We start from the raw sequence: 22965 nt of genomic DNA, 5'->3' as shown, positions 1-22965 counted from the left end.
CCATCACATTGGCACATTGTCTTCCTCAGACACTGTAACAAAAGCACACGGACTAAACTTTTAGCAGGAGCTTCAGACGGCAGTGTTGCTTCAGTCTTTGCGAGGAGTTGTGCGGTGATTATGTTTTCCTGAGTGTGTGAGCGTGAGGGATGACACATTGTAATTTGAAAGGGTGTTTCCCACAGACATATAAATACTGAACGGCCTTCAGCTTAGTCACAGAGGTGTGTTTAGCTAAGATGAGCAGACAACTCTGTCAGCAGGTTTGAAATTGGTGCTTTTTTGGAGACTTTATCATTGAATAATGAGGGGAGTACATGGGAAGATGAGACCATGTTGCACTCTGGAGTTGGCGTTTTTCTCATGTGTATATGTTTGTGTCCAGATAAGGCATTTCGAAGGCTGATTTTCCTTCCCCAGTCTTTGTGAAAAGATTACTTGTGTGTCCTTGCATGTGTTTCTGCTGCTTATCTTGTGCTAATGACAGCCTGGAGGGATGTTTGGCTAAACAGACATGGGAGGATGATGAAGAGGAGGAGGGTAGAGGGGTGAAGGGAGGCATGATCTGACTGTCTGGTTCATATTAAGCCATGGGCCCTTGATTGGACTCTGTGAACTCAGTGTTAACAGCCGAGTCCACAGCCACTTATGCACAGCAATATGCTAACATGCTCACAATGACAATGCTAGCGTTTTTATGTTCAGCAGGTATAATTTTTCAGCAAGTTTGCCTTTTTATTTTAGTATCAGCTTGCTAACATTTACTTATTACCACTAAAACGAGTACAGCTGCAGCTGCATGTATTTGGCCATAAAAAATGTTGTACTAGCTTAAATTGTGACCTGAGGATGGCACTAGACGAAAGGTCAAGAGATCAATTCATCCTCTGGCCACTATCACTGGTACCAAAGTTAATGGCAATCCATTCACTACTTGAAGAGATTTAACCAACAATAACCAAAGATGTCGACCTCATGGTGGTGCCAGAAGAAAAGTTATGTTATCATCAAAGTCAAAAGGAGGTAGCCTCTGGGGACCATGAATCCCCATTCCCAGTCAATCCCATGATGTAGGTGTTGAGAGGATATTTATTCATATATGCAAAGGTGAATAAAACAAATACCCATACTTACAAAAGATATATATGTTTTGAACCTCTGAAAATTTCTCTTGTCATCGAACAGCCCCATACGTGTTTCCTAGCAACTGATTTACACTTGATAAAGTATTTACTGGCGGAGACATTTATTCAGATTTTTGGTGCAGTCCGGCAATAAGTAGCTGTTCCACCACAGTCCAGCTCTCTGTTGCCATCACTAGAGCCACAGTGAAAACTAAGGGTCCCAGCTGAGATTCAAAACAATGAGAATAAAACAGGACACAAACGACTGTGAGTCAAAATGGTGAACAATAGCACAGTGGTCAAAGTGTCTGCTTGATGAATGGGTGTTTTCAGCTGCACAGGAAGTTAAGTCTATATAGGGGCTTTGTGGCCGACACCCCAAACCCCATGAGCACGTGCAGAAAGAGCTCTCACTATATTGGGCAGGGGGTGGGGTTGAAGACCAATCAGGAGCTGTGGTGTTATCATCTTCAGAAACTATTGATGCGCTGTGACAACAACACTGATGTGTTTCTACAGGCGGCAACGTCACCATCATCATCATCAGATTAATCGATTGTAATCAGTGTCCTCTCTCTCTCTCTCTCTCTCTGTGTGTGTGTGTGTGTGTGTGTGAATCTAATTTTGTTCTGGTCTACTGACTGTCTGATCTGATAAATGTTTGGAGCAGAGCACCCTGCTGTTCTGAACATGAGATGAGACGCACACTTTTCACACGTATGCTTACGCCACTAACAAGGTCTGCATCCACTAATGCCTCCCAGACACACACACACACACACACACACAGACACAGATAATGTTCTGGTTTTAGCCAATGACTTTAATAAATGATTTCTGCTCACCACTGGGAAGCCTGGTCCCTTGTTTCCTAGAAGGAGGGAAGAGAGGAGAGGAGGAGTGATGGGGGAGAGGAGGAGTGATGAGGGAGGGACAGTTTGAAGAGCTGGAGTGAAGTTAGAGTAGCTGCAGATAGACAGATAGCAGCAGAGAAAGAGAGACGCCCTGGGAAAGTGAATAAAGTGGGAATTATTTAAATTCAGGAATGTGTTACTTTAACCTTTTGGATATAATTTTGTCCATAAATTAGATTTTTTATTTATTTTTTTATTTATCAGATTTTTCTCTACTTTTTTTGCTTTCTGTTCTGTTTTCCTCAGAGCTCCCCCACCTGAGAGTTAGTTTTTTAGTGTGTGGGTGAGTGTGTGTCTGTGTGTTTTTGTGTGTGTGTGCTGTGTGTGATAGAGTAAAGTCATGGAGCTGGAGCGCTTGGGCGGCGGAGGGGTTAAACCCGAGAGGGGCAACACACGTCTCTACAGGATAGCACTGGCCATGTGTGTGTGTCTCTGTGCCGTTCTGCTGCTTGCGCTCATACTTGGTAAGTCCATACCACACACACACACACACACACAGACATACACATTTCCTCTCATCCTACATTATAATTTGTAAGGAATTCCATGGAAATGTATTGTACAGTACGCAGGCTGTCCTCAGATTATAGTACGGGCTGGCTGTAAATAACACACAAGCACACTGCTGGGAGCAAAGGTCTTTATGCAGGGCTCGCGGGTAAGTTGTGTCAAACTATTTTTGGTTCATATAAGGTTTCAAACACGCCCACGTGCACATGCAGAACCTCGGACTCTCCTGAAATGCACCATGGGAGTCAAATTGGACACTGGGAGAAGAGGAAGGAATGTGTGTGTTGACACTTTGTGGGTATTGTTTCCTGCAGAATGTGAAATTAATTTGCAGGGACTGTGTGGCAGAGTAGCGGTTGGTGGGGTGTATGTGTGTATTTATTTATTTCGAAGGGGCAGTGCACATTAAACAACACTGGCACTTTTGGAAACATGAGTATAGATGTGACAGGGAGAGAGAAACCAGCAGCTTGCTCCTGCACTGCAGCTAAAAACAGGCAAAAGAAGTGTGGCAATACTTTGTCCAGATGAATTTAGGCACAGAGAGTTTATTTGTGTAGCAGCTTTAAACAACAACTTGACATTAACTATAAAAGAAGCACAAGACAGTGGATAAAGACAAAACAAAACAGAGGGAAACAGTGCAGAGAGAATCAAATTTTACATATTTACATACAATTTTACATATTTAATCCTACTTGAAGAGAATTTTAACAAATGGCTTAAAATTCTCCATTTTAAGTAACTATTTGTTTCCAAAAGGATGGCAGGATACTTAAAGTGTCAACTGTCCCCATTTGCTGAGTCTTACTTGATGTTTTAGGAAATGCACTAATTAGCATTTTTTGGGGTTGAGCTGGAGGAGAAGATTGATAGATGTGAGAGTGGTATTCATCTTCTCTTTTAACTCTCCTTGCAAGTAATGAAGTAAGTTGGTTTTCTCCAACAGTCCTCATGCAGACAGTTTGAGTAGTTCAGTAGTTTCACTAGTGCGTGGTTGCGCAGATACTCGTGGCTGGGAGGGGTACGTGAGTGTGTCTCGGGCGGGGTAAGTATTGTTTTTCTTTGTTATTGAGGGAAGCCAGCGTTCTTGTGGTGGCATTGCAGGGTAATTATGTTATGTGCCTATATATGTGCAGTACCACACACCCACCCGAATGAAACTCCACTCTAATGGGCTCCAGCCATGCTAATGCCAAGTGGTTGCTTTGATTTTTTTATGCTGTCATTTTTACAGTGTGTGTGTTGAATGTGCGTTTGTGTACATGCATGTGTGTGTTAGGTTCGGTATCTCAGTAATGAAGATGAGGAAGGTATTAGTAGTGACACCAGAGCCTCAGACATCTGTGTGTGTGGGTGTGTTTAAACCCCTGTGTGTGTCAGATGGAGCGGTCAGAGGGGGTCGTTGTTCCAGGTTGTTCCAGGACAAGCAGCTCGTGCAGGGTTGAAGTTGTGAGAGTTGTGCATTTCTGCTATAAGTGGGCACAAAGTTAAGCAACCCTCACAAGCTGCTCTAACTACACAACATGACCGGTCAACTTCAGAGGTCAGACATTGCGGCGCAGCTCCGTAAACGCTCCACTCATCCGTGGACAATGGGGATTTAGTTTCTAAATCTGTTAGCTCACCTCATGGGCTTGTGCTGCCTCTGCACACCCTCCAGCCACATCACATAACAGTGGTTTCTGCCAAGAGGTTAGAGAGGCTGGCTTTCATTCACCTTCTGGGAGAGGAAGTGAATGAGTAAACCTGTGGTTACACTGCAAGTAGCATAAACAATGGAGGGTTTACTCTGTCTATTTCTGGTGTTCTGATTGCACTAATTAGAAGTATATGAAGGAATTACAACTGACAGTTAAGTTAAACTCAAAAATGTCATATGTTTTTTGGAAAGTATTCAATATTTTCTTGTGACTTGATGAGTAAAGATTATTGGCGAGTGATGTCACAAAGCTAAACGTTATGTCTCGGTTGTAAATTGAGACTTTCCTCAGTGAAGGCAGGCATAAGGTTAAAAAATGAATCGACCATCTGTTTACTCCGACTGCGCTCCAGCTGTATCAACTGCACTTTGGTCTGTATTTGTCCCAGTTTTGATAATGAGTAGATTGTGGGGATGTCGCTTACTCCACCTCCCTCTGATAACCACTATCATTTTGAGCTGCATGGAAGTAAGATTAGTGGATACTTTCAGTTCATCACTTCCATCAATGCTTCATTCATTGATAGCTTGTATTACAATAATAAAGTGAAAAAAATGCAGCCTGTGTTAAAGAACACAATATGAAAATAAAAGTAGCATTTCACGTTTGCTTTGGTGCAAGGAGTTACAGCTAATTTCACACACACGGATCATGTAGTCATACTTTATTACCACCACCGAGGAGGTTGTGTTTTCCCCGCTGTCTGTTTATTTGTCAGCTGGATTTTGCTAAAAGTAATCCTGATTTGCAAAACCAATTTGCACCCAACTTGGTGGAGGGATGGGGCGTGGGCCAGGGAAGAACCCATTTCATTTTGGGCCAGATCAAGATAATTTACTATGAATTTGAATTTTTTTCTTTGAAGTCTGGTGTATGTTGTTTGGCAATGGTTTTGGTGGAGGTCTGCGGTCTGTGAGTGCCCTTCTGGTTGTTGATGTTTCTTTCTTTTGAACTTTCTCAAGAATGTTTAGTCTTTCTCTATTTTGCATTTTACATGCGAACACAATCACATTGTTTTGATAAAAGAATCGCAACACAAAAGGGTCACTTACAAGCTTTTTCCTGAGCTTTCAACTAGAGCTAAAACAATAAGACAATCAATGGAGAATTGATCTGCTAATTATTTTGATAATCTGTTAATAAACTGAGTCACTTTTCAAGCAAAAATGCAGAGTATGACCTGGTTTCAGCTTCTCAAATGTGAAATTTTCTGCTTTTCTTGCAATTTGAATACAACACCTTGAGCTCAGCATTTTTCACATTTTTTACTGACATTTTATAGAGACAGCCATAATCTATCAAGAGAATAATTGCCACAATGATGATGACGATTATGATGAAAATAACTGGTAGATTCATCCCTACCCCAGCCACATCTCATCAGTAGTTGGAGTGTGTTGAATTACCATCAGATCAATGAATGAGCTGAATGAGAAGGAAACATATTTTTCTGTTAATGACTGATGCACCTTGGCCAACTTCTCCGGGGTGACGTGTTTTGTCAACCTACACATAAAGTTTCCTCGGTTGAGAAGCAGAAGCATTCATTTATGTGGTTTGGGGCAGTATATATAGACATGAATGCAACCAATGTTTTCTACAAAATAACACTACTGTCTGAGTCACAGGGTGATTTTTACATTTCAGTTGTCGCCCTTCATACTCATTTCTTTTCTTCTCCCTCAGTCTCTCAAAAATCCAGTCAGGAGGAGTTCTGTCTGACCCCAGAGTGCATTGAAGCAGGTGAGGAGTGGTGGAAAACAGTTTGCTCTGAGCGTCCACCATTGTTTGTACGGTAACTGATTAAGCATGAGGTATTTCAGTTGTGACTGAAGTATCTAGTTTTCAAAGCTTATTATTGGGACCAATTTTCTTCTCTTTCCTACTGTAGCGGGGTCTATTTTAAGTAAAATGGATCGGTCTGTTGACCCCTGTGAGGACTTCTATAGTTTTTCCTGTGGAGGTTGGCTGAAGGAGAACCCTATCCCTGAAGACTCCTCCTCATATGGCATCTACCCCTGGCTGCGACAGCACGTCGACATCCAACTCAAAGGTGCGCTTTTACCCATTAATTTCCCATCAATGTCTGAGTTCATCAACCTAGATGAAGGTAGATGTACACTTCTTTTGAAAGTCTTGACAATGTTTTCATAGTTTAGTAGAGTTTTGTTTTTTTAAGATCATTATTAGAACTGTTAGTCACGACCCAAACTGTTGTTTCTTGTCAGAGTTACTGGAAGCTCCATCAAATCCTGATGAACTGGAGGCAGTGACCAAGGCTAAGATCCTGTACCGCTCCTGTATAAACGAGGGTGAGTCTAACACACACCTGAACCTGGTTTAGTCACTTAGGGGGACATCGCATTGATGTACATTCATTCCCTGGAGACTTGCCTTAACTTTGACCATAACCACTACATGCTTACCCTCAACTCTTACCCTTACGTTAACCCCAAATGGGATGTGAGTCCCTATAATGTGACTGCATGGCCACATTATTGGACCCAAATTTGAAGTCATACAAACAGTAATACACAGTATACAGAACTTTGTACAGCACTTGTGGGGACTGTTGTTTTCATAATACCTTCCCTAGCCCCTAACCTGACCCCTAAATTCAACCTAACCTTCATCTAAACCTAGTTGTAACCTTAACCCTCAAATGGCTTGTTGAAGTATTCAGGACTGGCCAAAATTTCTTCATAATCCTAAAATGTCCCCACTTTCCATGTCTACAACAGGTCCTCACAAAGATACTCTAAGTCAAGACAAACACAAACACACACTGACAGCAGGATAAGAAGAGCTTTTATTGATCCCCATGACAGATCTAGGTCACTGCAGCATCAAAAGCAATAAGATACACATGGGGAAAAAAGGGAAACAGCACTATGATCACAAAGGTAGTAAAATAACAATATAAACTTCAACAATATAAAATCAATAGCGTAATGTAGAATTTAAAAACAAAAGCTGATCTTGATTCCTGTCTCTAAATTTTTGTGTGTCTGTTTATAAAGCTGTGCTGGAGAAGGTGGACACCAAACCGATGCTGAAAACACTTAGACAGCCAGAGTTTCGGTGGCCTGTTGTTGGGGACGGGCTCGGTGGGGAGTACCAGTGGTCAGCAGCTCAGTGGAGCCTCCTCAAGACTCTGGCAGAGATGAGGAACCAGCACAGTAAGAGCGTCCTCATTCGCCTGTATGTCTCCCCTGATGACAAAAACTCCTCCCGCTACATCATCAAGGTGAGACATCCACAGTGCACGTTAATTATTCTTTATGCATGGATAAATGCTTTTCATATTTAGAGTTGAAATTTAAGGTTTTTAAAGGAGTAGGGCTGCAACTAATTAATACTTTGAGTATCGCTTAATTAACCGACCATTTTCTCAAGCAATCAACTACTTGTTAATATGTAAAACCAATATAATTTACCAGAGCCCAAAGGGATGTCTTCAAATAGCTTTTTTTTTTTTTTTTTTTGTTCGACCAACAGTCACAAACTCACACAGTTTATTCTGATATAATACTGATAAAAGTATCAAATCTTCAAATTGGAGAAGCTAGAACCATCAAATTTTGGGGATTTTTGCACAAGACTTCAACGAGTAATCAATTAATAAATAATTAATCTTTTATCCAAGTAGTTGCTGATAAATTTTCTGCCCTTTGACTAATTGATTAATGGAGTGACCATTGCATCTCCAAAGGGGATAGTTTGACATTTGGGAATTACACTTACCCCCCTCAGTAAAACACAAGCTGTCATTTTTACACTTCTGTTTACGTATGGATTCAACAAATGTGTTAACTACTGAGCTTTACTAGTGCTGGTGAGGGATTTGTTACCTTAGGCTAGCTCTTTTCCCTTTCCAGTCTGTATGCTAAAATAAGCTAACTAGCTGTAGGCTGCAGTACAAGCAGTATCAGCAGTATGTGAACATTTGTTTCCTGTGATGCTTTTTGTATGTTTGAATGCAGAATAACTAGCATGGACATGTACGAATTCTGCAGCTTGCTCAGTAACATTTTTCAAATGTTACAAAATAAACAAGCCCAAAAAGCAGCAGAGGCTAACCTGTGCTCTCTGTCCTTATGCAGCTCGACCAGGCGTCCTTGTCTCTGCCCTCCAGGGAAGACTACATCACCAACACTTCCTCTGCACAGGCGGTGAGTTTCTGCTTCATCTTTCTCCACTTACCTGTCATCTAAAAACTCCCCTTCCTGCAGCAGCTATTTCCTTCCTGCTCGGGTGATAAATCGTAGCAGAAAAGAGTGTCAGCCACTTGAAATATGAGTGGTTAATGTTGGGTTTTTATATCAGAGCAAGAGCTTCTTCCCAGACTCAACATTTTCAAATGCTAGACAGTCAGCTGGCAAAAAATTAATTTCAGAAGAGGGAGCCAATTCAATTGCTCCACTAATAGCAATGCAAAGCAGTACGCAGTGACTAGGTTTTCTCAACTGGGAAAACTCTCACTATCTTGCTATTAGCACACTGTTCCTATCAGTGTTGTTCCCTCCTCTGTACAGAACATACTTTACCCACATATTGTACATGCAAGGGTCTACATTAGGTACAAAAGATATACAGATATACAAAGAACATAAGCACTGTTAAATGACACATACTGATACAGGAGTACAAGAGTATCTGAGTGTAGATGAAAGCCCTTGATGTCTGATGTTCAGTAGTGGTAGTGACAGTCGCTCACAGCGATGAAAGAATAAATGACATTTGTCTTTTTGCCTTTGTCTGCCCGCCTCTCTCTCTCTCTTTAGTACCGTGCGGCCTTGCTCAGTTTGATGGTGGACACAGCCGTCATGCTGGGCGCTCCAGAGAAAGCAGCACTGACCCAGATGGAAAAGGCTCTTGCCTTCGAGACCAAACTGGCTCATGTAAAGACGTCATGTCAGATAAATATAATCTCACTTAATGTATGGAGATGATCTGATAGGCCTCCATGGCTCCGGAGCTAATTAAAACCCCCGACGTTATTAACCATGAAATATGAAATTGATTCATCAACTTCACCAACAGTATAAAGGGAGGTTATTCTCTGCATAAATTTCGTGTCAGTGAAACATTGCTCTTTGTGTCTGCAGATCCTGATTCCCTATGAAAACCGCACCAGTGAGAACATGTACAACAGATACACACTCTCTCGCCTGCAGCGCTCCATACCACAGGTACTTTGAATACTTAACACAAACAACAACAAAAAATAAAATATCTTCCCTTTTTCCCAAAACCATACCACCTGGTGACTGCCAGCACAGATTTGAAAATAAATGATATATCGATCTGATATGGACCTTTTTAACTACAAAAGACTGATCAATCTCAAGTGGTTTTGATACTGTTTGAGAAGCTTTTCTACACTGAGAATAAAAATTTGGAATGAAAGAATTTCAAATCATATATAGTATGTGTAGTACTTGTACATCACTCCAGACAAATATCTACCTTATAGTGGTTCTAGAGAAAAATTCAGGGGCTTAGTGAAGGCCACAGACATCATCCTCTGACAACTATAAATGTCTGTTAGGAACTTTAAGAGAATCCGTCCAATGGTTGTTGAATTTTTTCAGTCTGGACCAAAATGGTGGGCCAATTTTGCCACATGACTGGATGTCAGTGATACACACAAGTGAATCTACAAGTGACTGACAATGCAGGATTGGAAATAAATTACACATTGAACTGATATGGATCATATATTACGTAACATTTGTATGCACATATCACAAAATAGTCAACGATATGATCAATCTACATTTGATTTGATAGATACGAAGCATAGCAAGCGATTATTGTAATCGTTTTTGGTATTAAGATGACAAGTGCACAAAAGTATTAGATAATGATTTGGATCCCAAATAATTATGAACATTTTTTTTCTCAAGAAAATAAATGTTTAAAGAAATTTCAAAATAACTGGCAAAGTTGCTTTTTATTTTTCTTTTATGCCTGTATGTTACGTAAGAGACCGTTATATGTCTCCTTGTGCCTGTGTCTGCAGTTTGACTGGCTGGGTTTTGTGAAAGCTGTGGTGGAGTCTCAAAGCGACCCGGCTCGGACCATCCCCTCCTCCGAGCCAGTCATCGTCCGGGCCCCGCAGTACTTCAAGGACCTTTTCAAGCTGATTAACGCCACAGATCCCAGGTATACACACAAGCAGCTAACACACAGACAGATAAACACACACTGGGGCTTATAGGTGTATTATAACATACAATAAGATAACATGTAAGCTTTCATTAATTGTCCTTTCTCTCTCTACCTCTTTCTTCAGGACTGTAGCAAACTACATACAATGGAGGACGGTTTTCTCCAGGATCACCACTCTGAGTCGTCGTTTCCTCTACAGATACCTCGACTATGCTCGGGTATGTACAGAAAGCAGGTTTCCAAAATCTATGTCCTTCTTTGGTCATTTACATAAGTCTTTATATAAACTTCAGAATTAAATGCTGCTTTATGGGATGAGAGACAAATGAACCCTCAAAAAAAACCCAGTAAATTATTTAAAAATGAACCTTAAAGAAACTTAAAACATGGCTGTTTTTCTTATTTCACATAAAAGTTGACATTTTGCATAAACAGGCTCTGTAGCTGTTGGAGAAGTGTTTGGATGTTAAACAGTTTTATACCATGAGGCTTTTACTATAAACAGAAAAAAACTGGCTGTTGAGACTTTGGGTAATCACATGTCTTGCTTCAGCAATGCATGATTCACCTTTAGTTAATCCTGATTTCAGAGTTTGTTTAACAAACTATAAATCTGAACTTGTGATGTTCTGTAACCGTTCCCTGAAATCTCTTGACCTGTGCCTTCATGCAACTCTGACGCCGTTTAACAGCCTGAAGGAGTTTGGTTGCACTTGGAAGCAGAGCTTATTTATTTTTTAACATAAGAACACTTAACATGAGATATTTATATTTACTCTAATTTATATTGTATTGTTGTATTTTATGCCTTGTACATGCATTTCATCTTTTACTGTGTTGTAAGGTGTCCTTGAGTGACTTGAAAGGCGCCTATAAATAAAATGTATTATTATTATTTTATCATTATTTCACCAGTTTTTTTATATTTTGGAGTTGTAAGTAGCTCCTTCATTTCTTTTGTACACCGTGTTGTATAATAAATAATAAATAAGTAAAAGTCTATGAACAGTTGCACCTTTAAAACCCAATGTTACACATAGTTCACAGTTACAAAAAAATTTAATAAAGACCATTTTGAAGTATTTGTATTTGAAATATTAGGTCAAAGACAAGTAAATGTATAAGAACAAACCAGGTCTAGGAGACATCAATTAATACTTTAGTGAATAAATACACAGTCTGAGCAACATATGTAGAGATTTCAATTTTAAAACTTAATAACATTTATCAAATCCCATTGTCAGGTCCCAAAATTCACATCAAAAAATTCAGCTGTGAAAGTTATGTGATTTTGAAAACGATGATATTCCATTTTTAAGACAATGGACAGAGCTTCAAATTCATTTTATAGCATCCAAATAATTATGAAGTGTTTCAAACAATTCATTTGAATTTAATATTTTTTTAAAATATGAGGATCATGTCCAAAATCAGCCAAAGTGGAGAAACTGTGCCTGAATAATGAAAGCTGGAAATTCACCTTGCATCTCTCGCTCCCCCTCCAGGTCACCACGGGAACCACGTCTCTGACCCCACGCTGGGATAAGTGTGTGAACTATGTGGAGAACTCGCTTGTTTATGCCGCTGGGCGCCTTTTTGTCAACACACACTTCCAGGAGGACAAGAAACATATGGTGCGTGTATGTTTTGTATGTGTGTGTTCCCGACATGACATCATGTATAAAATCTTGGGTCAAGTGTTTAATGAGCGTATGTGTGAGATGTGTGCATGCAGTGTGTTTTGTGTGTGTGTCAGCAGATGATGTTGTTCAATGTTGTGTCATCTGCGTCAGTGCGCGTGTGTGTGTGTTTATGTGGCAATGACACTGAGCACTTTCATTTTGTGTAAACGCTACTGTTGTTCTTCTATCTTTGTGAGGACCCTCAATGACATAACACATTCCTTAACCCTTCACTCCAACCTTAACCATCACAGCTAAAGGCACAACCCTTCCCCCGACCGTAACCTAAACCAGATTCTAACCTGAACCCTAAAACCAAACCCTTTGAAGGTCTGTCCCAAAGTGAGGACCGACCAAAATGTCCACCCTTTCTGAAAATCTCCTCAGTCTCAGTCTAAAACTCAAACTGTGTCCTCTCACAGAGAGTGTTTCCTGGAAGTGATCACAGTTTACCATACCACACGCCTCCCACCCACTCCACAGTGTGCTGGCCAAGAACAGTGGTGCATTCAATCAAAGACTAATTCCACCACAATGCACCACAGAGCGCCACAGGAAGTCATTCCTGTCTGTGGTCATCAAACTTTTCAACTTTTCCCTCAGGGGGTCAGACGCTCCGAGTCAACAGACTGGCCCTTAGACTTATTTCACCCCGGTCAACAGATGTTACTCCATATTGTATTCATAATTTATTTACACTTATGTTCTGACATGACTGTACAAACGAGTGCAATACTTTTATTCTCTGTGCAATTATTCTACTGCTGTTCTGACAAATGCAATTACAACACATATTGTTGCATTTATATTTATATTGTATATTTTAACTATCACCTTTCAGTAGTAATGGCACATATCCTAACATATTTCTCCACATATTTCTGTTTTTTATTTATATATCATAGTATAAGACATATTTTTTACATTTTATGTTTATATTTTATCTTTTTAATCTTATTTCTTATTCTCTATTCTTTGTTGTTACATTTCCATTCATGAGGGAGCAACTCTAACATAACTTAATGTTCCCCAGGGGATCAATAAAGTATTTAGATTCTGATTCTGATTCTGATGTATTTGTGTGTCACTGTGTGTGTCCCAGATGGAGGAGCTGATTGAGGGCATTCGCTGGGCGTTCATCGACATGCTGGAGAAAGAGAATGGCTGGATGGATCAACCAACGAAGAAGAGAGCTGTGGAGAAGGCAAGAAAGACTGACAGTTTTTTACACTTTACAAAACCAACTGCCTTCAAGAAATAGTTCTCTAACTTATTTTCTCCATTTAAAAAAAAAAAAAAGAAAAAGAAAAATTTGCATTAAGTATTCCTTTACCACTTGGGGGCAGCTATGTTTTGGTTTTCCACCGATTAAAAAACCTGGCAGCAGCTATATGATAACCTATCCTCACCTTTGACTGTACATATACATATATACATATAACAGTAGGTTCCAAAAACTGGTCTCAGACTTTTGGACCTGACTGTGTATATGAGAAAAGAAAGAAATGGAAATAGAGGTTATAAAAGAAAGTTAATAACTAAACCAATAATATATTTAACACACTGCTCTGTGCTTTGCTTGTTTGTGTGAAGCTCAATTCTTTTTTAAGAGAATATTAACTGGAAATAAAAAGATTTCTCAGTGATTATTTACTTATTTAAGTAATGCAAAGAAAAGGTGGAGGTGCTAACTTCTCTCTTCTCTTGCCTGGATTGTGGGTCCAATGACACTGTGTAGAGAAATGTGTTAGAACTGATCAGCAAGACAATCAAAGAATAAATGAAACCAGAACAATGAGCTGAAAGATGCTAGCGATTTGGGTAATAATGGGTGGGGGGGTGGGTTTGTTGCTACAAGCGACCCCTTTCACATTACACATAGTCCTGTGATTACTTCTTAACATAAAAATTTTGATTAGTGCAGCTTTAAACCAAAATATTCTCAATGGATTTTGCTCCATCTAATTTTATCTTGTGTCCTCACTAGAGCTACAGTAATTATTAGATCAATCAATCGTTTAGCTGATCAGCAAATAATTTATTAATTGATAAGTTCTTGAATTCCATTTTTGAGCATGTCTCTGGTTCCAGCTTCTCAAATGTGACAATTTGTTGCTTTTTCCCGCTTTGCATTGCAGTTAATTGAATATCTTTGACGTTTGGAGACTGTTGGTTGGATAAAGCAAAGCAAAACAAGATGTTTTTTCACAGTTTTCTGCTGTTTTTATAGAGAATGAGAATAATTACAGGTGCAGATCCATTGCTGGCATTTCTGAACAAATGTTCTGTTTGTTTTAATGGAGGTCTTCTCTCCTTGAACCAAACTACTCATCATGCACCAACTTTGTTACAATAAAAACAACTCTGCCTTGAGTTTTTGTGATGTATTTGACTTGCACAGTTCAGCAAGGACTACATCAGTGTTTTATTGTCTGGTTTGAGTTTAATACCATACAAAGTCACTGTAAGGACTCAGGAACATTTTTCTTAAGGCTGAATAGAATTTAATCTTGCTCTATCTTTGTACTCACTGTCGGTCACTCTGAATAAATGTCTGATGTATCTGCTCAAGTAAAAGTGTCTTCAAACTGTCCTAAAAGTTCACTCTGCTGTTGCTGTCTCTCAAGGCTCATGCAGTCCTGGCGAAGGTTGGCTACCCCGAGTTTATTCTGAATGACACCTACCTCAATGAGGATCTAAAGGAGGTTTGTTTGGCACTGATTTAAACCATAGAATGACATACAATATAAACACTTTTGTTGTTTTGTTATTTTACTCTCTTCATAGCATGGTTTTTCCTTGGTTACTGTGACCTCAGGTGGTTCAGTTTGTCTAAGATGCAACAATAGATGCAAAATAACAGCACTAGCAAAAATTCTCACCCTGATAAAATATTTGCACACTTTAGTTTAGGTTTGAGGCCTCTTTCTGAAAATTGCAGAACTTCACAGTTCATGGTTGCGTTTGTGTTCTAGCTAAACTTCGATGAGGCGGATTACTACGGTAACGTGATGCAGACGCTGAAGTTGATCGCTCAAACTGACATCGCCTGGCTTCGAAAGAGCGTGCCACGTACGGAGTGAGTAGCGGGACTAATCTGTAGGTGGGTTCCCATCCAGCTGCTTTTAACGCATGTTTTCAATTAACACATTAAAAATGAAATAGACAAAAAAACAAAAAAAACAAACAAACCTGAAAACATGAAACATCACAGAAAAGCTTTTAGGCTTGACTGAGGTGGAAAGGTTGTGGTATCAATAAAAGCACAGACTTAGCTAATGAATCATGACGTACATGAGCATGTGATTTAAATGTCCAATTGAGACTAGGGCTCTTTTAAATTATGTCATCCTACTGTGCCCTCTTCTTCTGCAGTGGTTTAATGGCGTCTGACTGGATAATTAGTGCCTCCAGCTGTTTATCTTGACAAACCAACTTCCAATAATCACATAACAGCAGTGGATGGAAACACATTCATTCGTATTTTTTCTTTTGCAGATTTTCAAGAAATTCAGTTAGAATTTGGATGGAAACCCACATTGTGTCAACTTAATGTGTGTATTTTTTTCCCACACTGACATGCCGTAATGTGTGTGTCTGTGTGTTTCAGGTGGTTTACAAACCCAACGACTGTCAACGCCTTCTACAGTTCTTCTACGAATCAAATCAGTAAGACTTCACTTTAGTTTAATTATTCTGAAGTTCTGTCCAGACAGATAACATTTTCTTGGGATTTATATTCCCCAAAAATGGCTGAGTAAGTATTTCAGTCTGTGAAATAATTGGAAATTTCCTTTAAGAACAAACTCATCGAACAAGCAGACATTCTTTGTAAAATAAGCAATATCAATCTCTTTATTTATAGAAGTTGCTTCCTTAAAAAATCACACTTATTAATAACAAATTACAGGCAGAAATAAAAAAAAAAAAAAAGCAATTGAAAATTCTCCAGTGAGTTAATCCCCTCTGGGCAGAACTACAGACACAAACAAAAACTGCTTTCATCCTCTTGTTCAGGATTTCCTGCTGGAGAGCTCCAAAAACCCTTCTTCTGGGGCAGAGCGTACCCAAGGTGAGATTAAAAACAATGTGATACGCTCTGTTAACAGACCAAAGACTTGCTGTACTTAGGAGCAGTGTGGAGCTCTGAAATAAATACAGGTTTTTCCTGACTTGGACCTCCTAAAAGAAAATCACATCGCAGAACAGCAGTGATGTGGACAAACCGCATTATTACATGCCTCATTCTCCACAGGTTTCATAAGTTTTGTGAAATCAGTTTTAGAGCAGTGCATTATATGAATGTTTCAAATTCATTAGTAAATATTATACATCTATAGTCCTTGACATTTCAGTTTATTATTAAAGAGAAATCAAATTTGGAATATTCAGAATGTGAAGGTACTAAAATGATTCACAGCTGTTTCACGTGTGACCTTTTCAAACTGTGTCTGGTTCCAGATCTTTAAGTTATGGTGCCATCGGGGTGATAGTGGGACATGAGTTAACACACGGCTTTGACAACAATGGTAAATACTGGTCTCTAATAATGACCTCAGAAAACTTCCAAATTAATGGAAGACAGTTTGGTACCACTTTCTGATAAGGCACTGCTCATAAGTGGCTCATAGGATGTAATTAATGACTTTATTTACGGATTTAAAAAATCATTTACTAATGCTTCACAGACTAGTTCTAGCCATTAATAAGGGCAACTCTTGGGTTGCCAGGTTGTGGAAGCTCTTCTTCATTTGTCTTTTATGAAGAAGTCAATTAATCGAATCATTTCAGCGCTATTCATAACTGATCAATAATGCAAAGTGAATGATTAATTAACCATTAGTAAAGCCATTAATTTCAACTTATAAACACTTTATAAATGGTGCCTTATCAGAAAGTGGTACAGATATTTCTCTCCACTCGGTTATGGGATTTGTTTGTGCGCTGCTTTCTCTGAACAGGTCGTAAGTACGACAAGAACGGAAACCTTGACCAGTGGTGGAGCAACTCGTCTGTGACAGCGTTCAATGAGAAGACCCAGTGTATGATCGACCAGTATAACGGATACCTCTGGGAGGAGGCAGGCCTGAATGTAAGAAACAAGGGTTTGAATCTACACTATTTACAACTGCAACAGTAGAATCAGATTAAAATCCCCCCTAAAACATCCATTAATTAATAAATCATTTTCTTTTCATATCTTTTGTAAATTGAATTGTGAATCGTGGATGTTTTTATTCTGCAGGTGCGGGGTAAGAGGACTTTAGCAGAAAACATAGCAGACAATGGAGGAATAAGAGAAGCGTTCAGGGTATGGTCTGTTTTCTTACACTATCACTCGCTTGGATTATCTGTGTCTACCACATCTTAAATTTTTTTCTGAGTTTATCTGTTGCATCTGTATTTCACCACTCCAAATGTCGTCCAGGTGAGGAAGCCTTTACTCTGTTTTTTTTCCTGTTTGTGTGTAGGCATACAGACGGTGGGTGGATGAGAGCAGAGGTGGTGTGGAGGAGCCTCTGTTGCCTGGAGTCGGACTGAACAACAACCAACTGTTCTTCCTGAGCTATGCACATGTGAGAACGCACATACACACACTGTTTCTGCCATGCTGTCAGTGCCAATGCTTCTCACACATTTCTGAACACAGTGGCGTTTCTCCTGAGCAGGTAACTTAATGATGTTTCATTCGTAGTGGGTGGCGGAGGTGTCGGTCTTGAACTGGTTAAGTTTAAGTAAAAATTTTAAGTAGTCCAGTTGTGGTTAAGCTAATAGATGGAGGTTGGAGGATGGTTAAAGTCAGGGGCTATTATTAGCTAATAATGCTCCATTTGGGTCTTGAACTGTTAAAACCTCAAATTAGTTCAAGCTGATAGTCTGAGTGGTGCTGCAGCACAGTTTTTATTTATTAGGCAGTTTATACATAGTGTATATGTATCTGCACAAGCTGCTGCTAACCTCTGCTAATTATTTTAGTCTTATGGTCCCTCAATGACGACCCCCAACCAGCAAGTTCTGATGTTTATGGTCCATTTGTGGTGTTTTCACTGATGACATACTCCCAGCATGCTTCATATGAGTTTGTACTCTGCAGGTGAGATGTAACTCATACAGACCAGAAGCAGCCAGGGACCAGATCCAGAGTGGAGCCCACAGTCCACCAAAATACAGGTGTGTACACACACTGACACACACACACACACAGACACACACAGCCCCTACAACCTGACCTTTACTGTCGTTGTTGCCCTGCAGAGTTGTCGGAGCAATGAGTAACTACGAAGAGTTTCGGAAAGTGTTCAGCTGTCCTGTGTCGTCAGTTATGAACCGAGGGGCACAGTCCTGTCGGGTGTGGTGACCTTTGACCCAAGCTTGACCGTGAACTTGGCCAGAGCTGTCAGCAGGGCGCCTCTTGACAAGGCTGATAACACCAGAGCCAACATAGTTTACATGATGTGGGAGCAATGAAAAAATGAAGAAGAGTTGTTCTCAGAAATAATATGAACCTTAACTCATAGACATGTTCCGGATGAAGGCCATTTTTAATTGGATATTGTACAGTATATTGTTACTACAACAAAGTTGTAGTGTTTTTTTACAGATACATTTACTGCATATGTTGCAGTTATTGCATAAATTATGAGTGAAACCATTTATCAAGGACCATAGTTTATGAATTATAAAAATATTAGAAATAAGCTGGTTTTGTAAAAACTTTTTACAACAACAGACGTACAATATATGCACTGTAAGTGTGACTAGATAAAGCTGGAGATCTTATTGGAATAAATAATTTATATATTAAAGGTACAATAACTAGAACTTTGTATTTTTTTACAAGAACATATATTTCCGATGTTACAGTAACTGTGGGAAGCAGAAATATATCAGGTCAACATCTGCCTATATTCATCAGCAGCTGTGTAATGAATCCCCAGCCAAAGATTAACTCATGTTTGAGCATTAATATGAGCCAAAAAGCAAAAAACAATACAAAAACAAGTTACATGTGTTTTGACCTTTTTTTTCTTTTATTTCTCCTTGTTTTTCTTGACATAATTGTGAAAGCCTGTGTTATAGTTACGTAGTTGCAAAGCTGTTCAACAAGTAAAATGACATCAATCTGCTGGTATGTTTTTTCAGACTTGTGGGGTGGGGTATGCTTTCTATTTCTTGTGTGTGTTTGTGTGGTCTCAGTCTTCTTGTGTCAGCCATTTATATTCATGCTGCTGCTGTTCAGCCCGAGGCAAATGAACTCACAGTAACACAAGCACTCAAACGACAAGCTGTGCTCTCTCCATTTGTCTTTCTGTCCCTGGCACTCAGATGCACTGCAGAGGTGCACTCACACATCAGCTTCTTGTCGTGTTTGATGTTGCTGAAATACTGGGAAAATACTATTTCACAAGCCAGATTCAGCAAGTTAGTCAGAAAATGACAATGATTTATCTTCTGAAATATTGTTTGGATTCAGGTTTAGTTTTATGTATTCAAATGATTATTGCCATTGTTTTTCCATATTTAATTGACTTACTTTTTTAATTCTGCTTTTTGATTTGTGTTTCATTTTGTCTTGGACACTGCTGAACTGCTGTCCTACAGAAAATGGTTGTGCAAACTGTTGGTAAATTAAAACTTAGCCTTGTTATTGTGTTTACTAAGTGAAGGTATCAGTATCTCTTAATTAAAATGGGCTGCACCAAACAAATTAGGTCTTACGTCTGTTTACACCCAGTAAGTGCAAGGTGTAACTGTTGCGTAGCTAGCAGAACTAGCTAGCTTACCTGACAAAACTAAAGTTAGCTTGCTAACATAGTGCCCAATTAGACTGAAGAGTAAAAGAGGTAATATGGTCGACATGTCTGACCCAAAACTAGATAAAATGCTCTTTGGTAATAAAGCTAACTGGAAAGATTTTGCATTACATTTCACAAAAATAACACAATATACCTCAAAAGACAAAACATAACACCGGTGATGTGAGCTTATGTGGCCAAATAGTATCCTTTTGCTTGCACAATGGGTATTTATATCTCACTGTAAACTGCATGAGTAAGCTTACCACTAGATCTGAAACACAATTATATGCATATATCAGTTAAACAAAGTCATATCCACATTGACAAAGGATTGGCAGCTAGCTTGCCAAGTTTGGTAGCTATGCACGGTGGCTTGCTGTTTTGATTCAGATGTTTCCTTGCAACCTCTTGTTGAAGTCTTAACCTCATCTTCACTTCAAATTTTAAAACCTATATGAAACGTGTTAGTTGTTAGCAGTTATGAGCTAGTATACTGAACCGATCAGCTGTTTTGATAGATAAATCTGTATTCAATAAAATTAAGAGGAAAGTTTTAATATCCAAAAAAAAAGGAAAAAAAAAAATCATATCTAGTATTATTTTAACACTATCTTTGAGGTTCCTACTTATGTTTCATGTCCATCTTATTTTTATCGTTAATCTGTTGTCTGTTGTACAAATAGTCTTTTAGTCTAAAATCTTGATCTAAAAGATCTAAAAATCTATTTAATCTATAAATGTGAAGAAATATTGAGAAATGCACATCCTGATTCCCCTTATTATGTCTTCAAATGTCACTGAACATGCTGAAAATAGCATTTCTCCTTGATAAATGACTTTAATAAATGATTGAAAAGATTTGTGGTGATTAAAAAATTGATTAAAAATCAATCCGCCAATTGATTGATCAATTGATCAGCAAAATACCGTCACTCCAATTAGCCAATACTGTAATATGAGAACCACTGTATATTATAAAAATGTAGGTTCTTTATTTACATTTTATTATCTGGAAGTGTTTTTCTTGTTATACCTTTTTGAACACAATGGGATGAATTATAACTGCCATTGTTTTAGTACCTATTTGTATCTGTACGTTGTGATCGTGGGTCACTGTGTTTCTGTGTTTTGGTTGTGCTTCTTAATGTCACATTCTAATAAAACTCTGAGACATTATGCTGTTCCTTCATCTTCATCTGCAACTTTCCTGTGATTGATAAGGTGAGGATGAACATGTGTATGTGTGTGAGAGAAGTGAGACGAGGTGGCAGACGTTGGATGGACGGTGCTGATGGATGGAGGTGGACTAACGGCATAAAGAGGGATTAGGATTGCACCTGAAAGCATGTCCATTTATTGATTGTCTTTCAGACCTGCTGTTACAAACAAACACACACACACCATATATATTTCATTCATTTATGTCAGCAGTTCCCATGGCAACTTATTCTGTGTTCATACAGATGACTCTTGAACCTGACATGGTGCCAGGCAGGGGGTTACAATAATGACTTGTATCTGTGGCAACACCAGCGTCGGTCTCATCATTACACACCAATTAGAAAAAGTGCCGAGAGAAATCCAACATTCCATAGCCGGTAGTAGCAGCGACGCAGCAGACACACAGCTGGTGTGAGCACATGTGTGTTTAGCAGCTGCGACGCGCTGAGATGGATGATAATGAACAGAGGCCTTTTACAAGACGTGTAAGCAACATCATGCACCAGGCCCCCTGGCAGCCATTCTTACCCTACTATTTATTATCATTGGACGGTTCGACTGCTTAGGTACATAAGAAGCAGATGTAACAACCGTTGTTCACACTGTCACTTCGCTACAGCCTCCTCCTGCCCCTTCTAACATTCAGACCTTTTCTCTATCTTTTTATTTAAAACATTCAACAGTATCCATATTTATGTATATAGAATTATTAAGTTCAGCTTTGGTGAACGTTGACTGAACTGTGAAAGTGGAGGCAGCTTTTGTAGCTTATTGTGTATTATAGGTGTAGTCTGTATGATAAGACAGATAGATAGACGATCAGACACTGCTCTGTGTTTGCACAGCAGTTAAAAATGAGCTGCTGCCTGACTTTGTGCCATTACTTCATCGAACTGTGATGAATCTTCTTTAGTGGCCAGAGTAAAAATGACAACTAAGGTGATTAAAGCGTTGATTTGTCACCTGGATCCGGCCCCTGTTAAACACAGCTACACTTATCTGCACACATTAGTAAATCAAGTCGCAAAGGGTCATAGATAAACCCCAAGAAATGGTGAACCGAAAGTGTTATGTAATTTGCAGTTTTCCACAATTTTCCATGCATTTTGAACCCCCTGTACTCATTCCTTCCTCTTTTTCTTTCTTTTTCCTCAACTATTGTGTTGCCTTTGTGCGCACATTTTTGTAACAAACAGACTGAATAAGACGAACATCAAACTTGTGGCTTTCCAGCTACTATCGGGACAGTTTGCACTTTGGTTGGGGCAGCTTGCGTTCAGCCATGCAGCCATTGTTTACACCAGGGATCAGGATGGGAGGGTGACACGGCAGAAACATGGCTGCCTGGGCTAACACCAGACTTCCCTGTTTCCATGGATGCTCTCCAGATCACATGGGCACACAGGACAAAAGACAGTGGTAAGATGAAAGCAAGGGGGTTAGCTGTGTTTGTTGATGATAGATGGTGCCACTCAGGACACGTTACGATCAAAGAAAGTATCTCATTGAGTTGCTAGCCGTTAGCATGAGGCCTTACTACCTAACAAGAGAATGTGTCACATACGTCCCTCGCTCTCTACCCACACTGCCACAGCAAGTGACCTCATCTTCTGTTCGTCTCTAGAGACCGAAATCATGCTTAAATGCTAATTGATTACTGTATTTTATTTTTATGTTTCACTCAGATATCACGTACTGTGGGAAGTGGGGGGACTGCTTGGTTGAAGAGCAGCCGGAGCACAGGTGTGTAGAACTGGGCAGCTCACACAGGTGCCTTGAGTTTTCTTTGTTCTGTGTCCTGAGCTCATTCTCTGTTTGCCCTTCAGCTGAGCTGCCTC

At 39.4% G+C, this 22965-nt stretch overlaps 1 protein-coding gene and 1 long non-coding RNA gene across 4 annotated transcripts in view; one reads left to right on the top strand and one right to left on the bottom strand.

Moving 5' to 3' along the window:
* The first annotated feature begins 2076 nt into the window (after positions 1-2076).
* Positions 2077-21082, top strand: phex (phosphate regulating endopeptidase homolog, X-linked). 3 transcript variants are annotated; one of them, XM_071484655.1, is made up of 23 exons: positions 2088-2146; positions 2285-2502; positions 5938-5994; positions 6143-6304; positions 6480-6563; positions 7272-7498; positions 8355-8423; positions 9036-9152; positions 9360-9443; positions 10277-10419; positions 10550-10643; positions 11931-12059; positions 13210-13311; positions 14735-14812; positions 15083-15186; positions 15718-15776; positions 16125-16179; positions 16569-16636; positions 17069-17199; positions 17353-17418; positions 17579-17683; positions 18202-18278; positions 18363-21082. In XM_071484655.1, the coding sequence occupies exons 2-23, from the start codon at positions 2379-2381 to the stop codon at positions 18463-18465; spliced, it is 2238 nt and encodes a 745-aa protein (XP_071340756.1). In that variant the 5' UTR covers positions 2088-2146; positions 2285-2378; the 3' UTR covers positions 18466-21082. The 3 variants fall into 3 exon arrangements, with proteins under 3 accessions (XP_071340755.1, XP_071340756.1, XP_071340757.1); XM_071484654.1 differs by having other exon boundaries at positions 2077-2502; XM_071484656.1 differs by lacking the exons at positions 2088-2146; positions 2285-2502 and adding an exon at positions 2586-2842.
* LOC139625063 (uncharacterized) overlaps positions 8373-22965 on the bottom strand; it is a 28304-nt gene continuing 13711 nt past the window's right edge. The window contains exon 3 of the long non-coding RNA XR_011691830.1: positions 8373-8497. This is a non-coding gene — a long non-coding RNA (uncharacterized lncRNA). The remainder of the gene's footprint in view (positions 8498-22965) is intronic.

The sequence above is a fragment of the Trachinotus anak genome, unplaced genomic scaffold, assembly GCF_046630095.1.
Source record: "Trachinotus anak isolate AG129_WGS33_773 ecotype Australia unplaced genomic scaffold, CSIRO_AGI_Tana_v1 ptg000009l, whole genome shotgun sequence".
In the NCBI taxonomy this organism is placed as follows: domain Eukaryota; kingdom Metazoa; phylum Chordata; class Actinopteri; order Carangiformes; family Carangidae; genus Trachinotus; species Trachinotus anak.
Note: the sequence above shows the minus strand (reverse complement) of the source record. Positions and strands in the feature narration are given on the sequence as shown.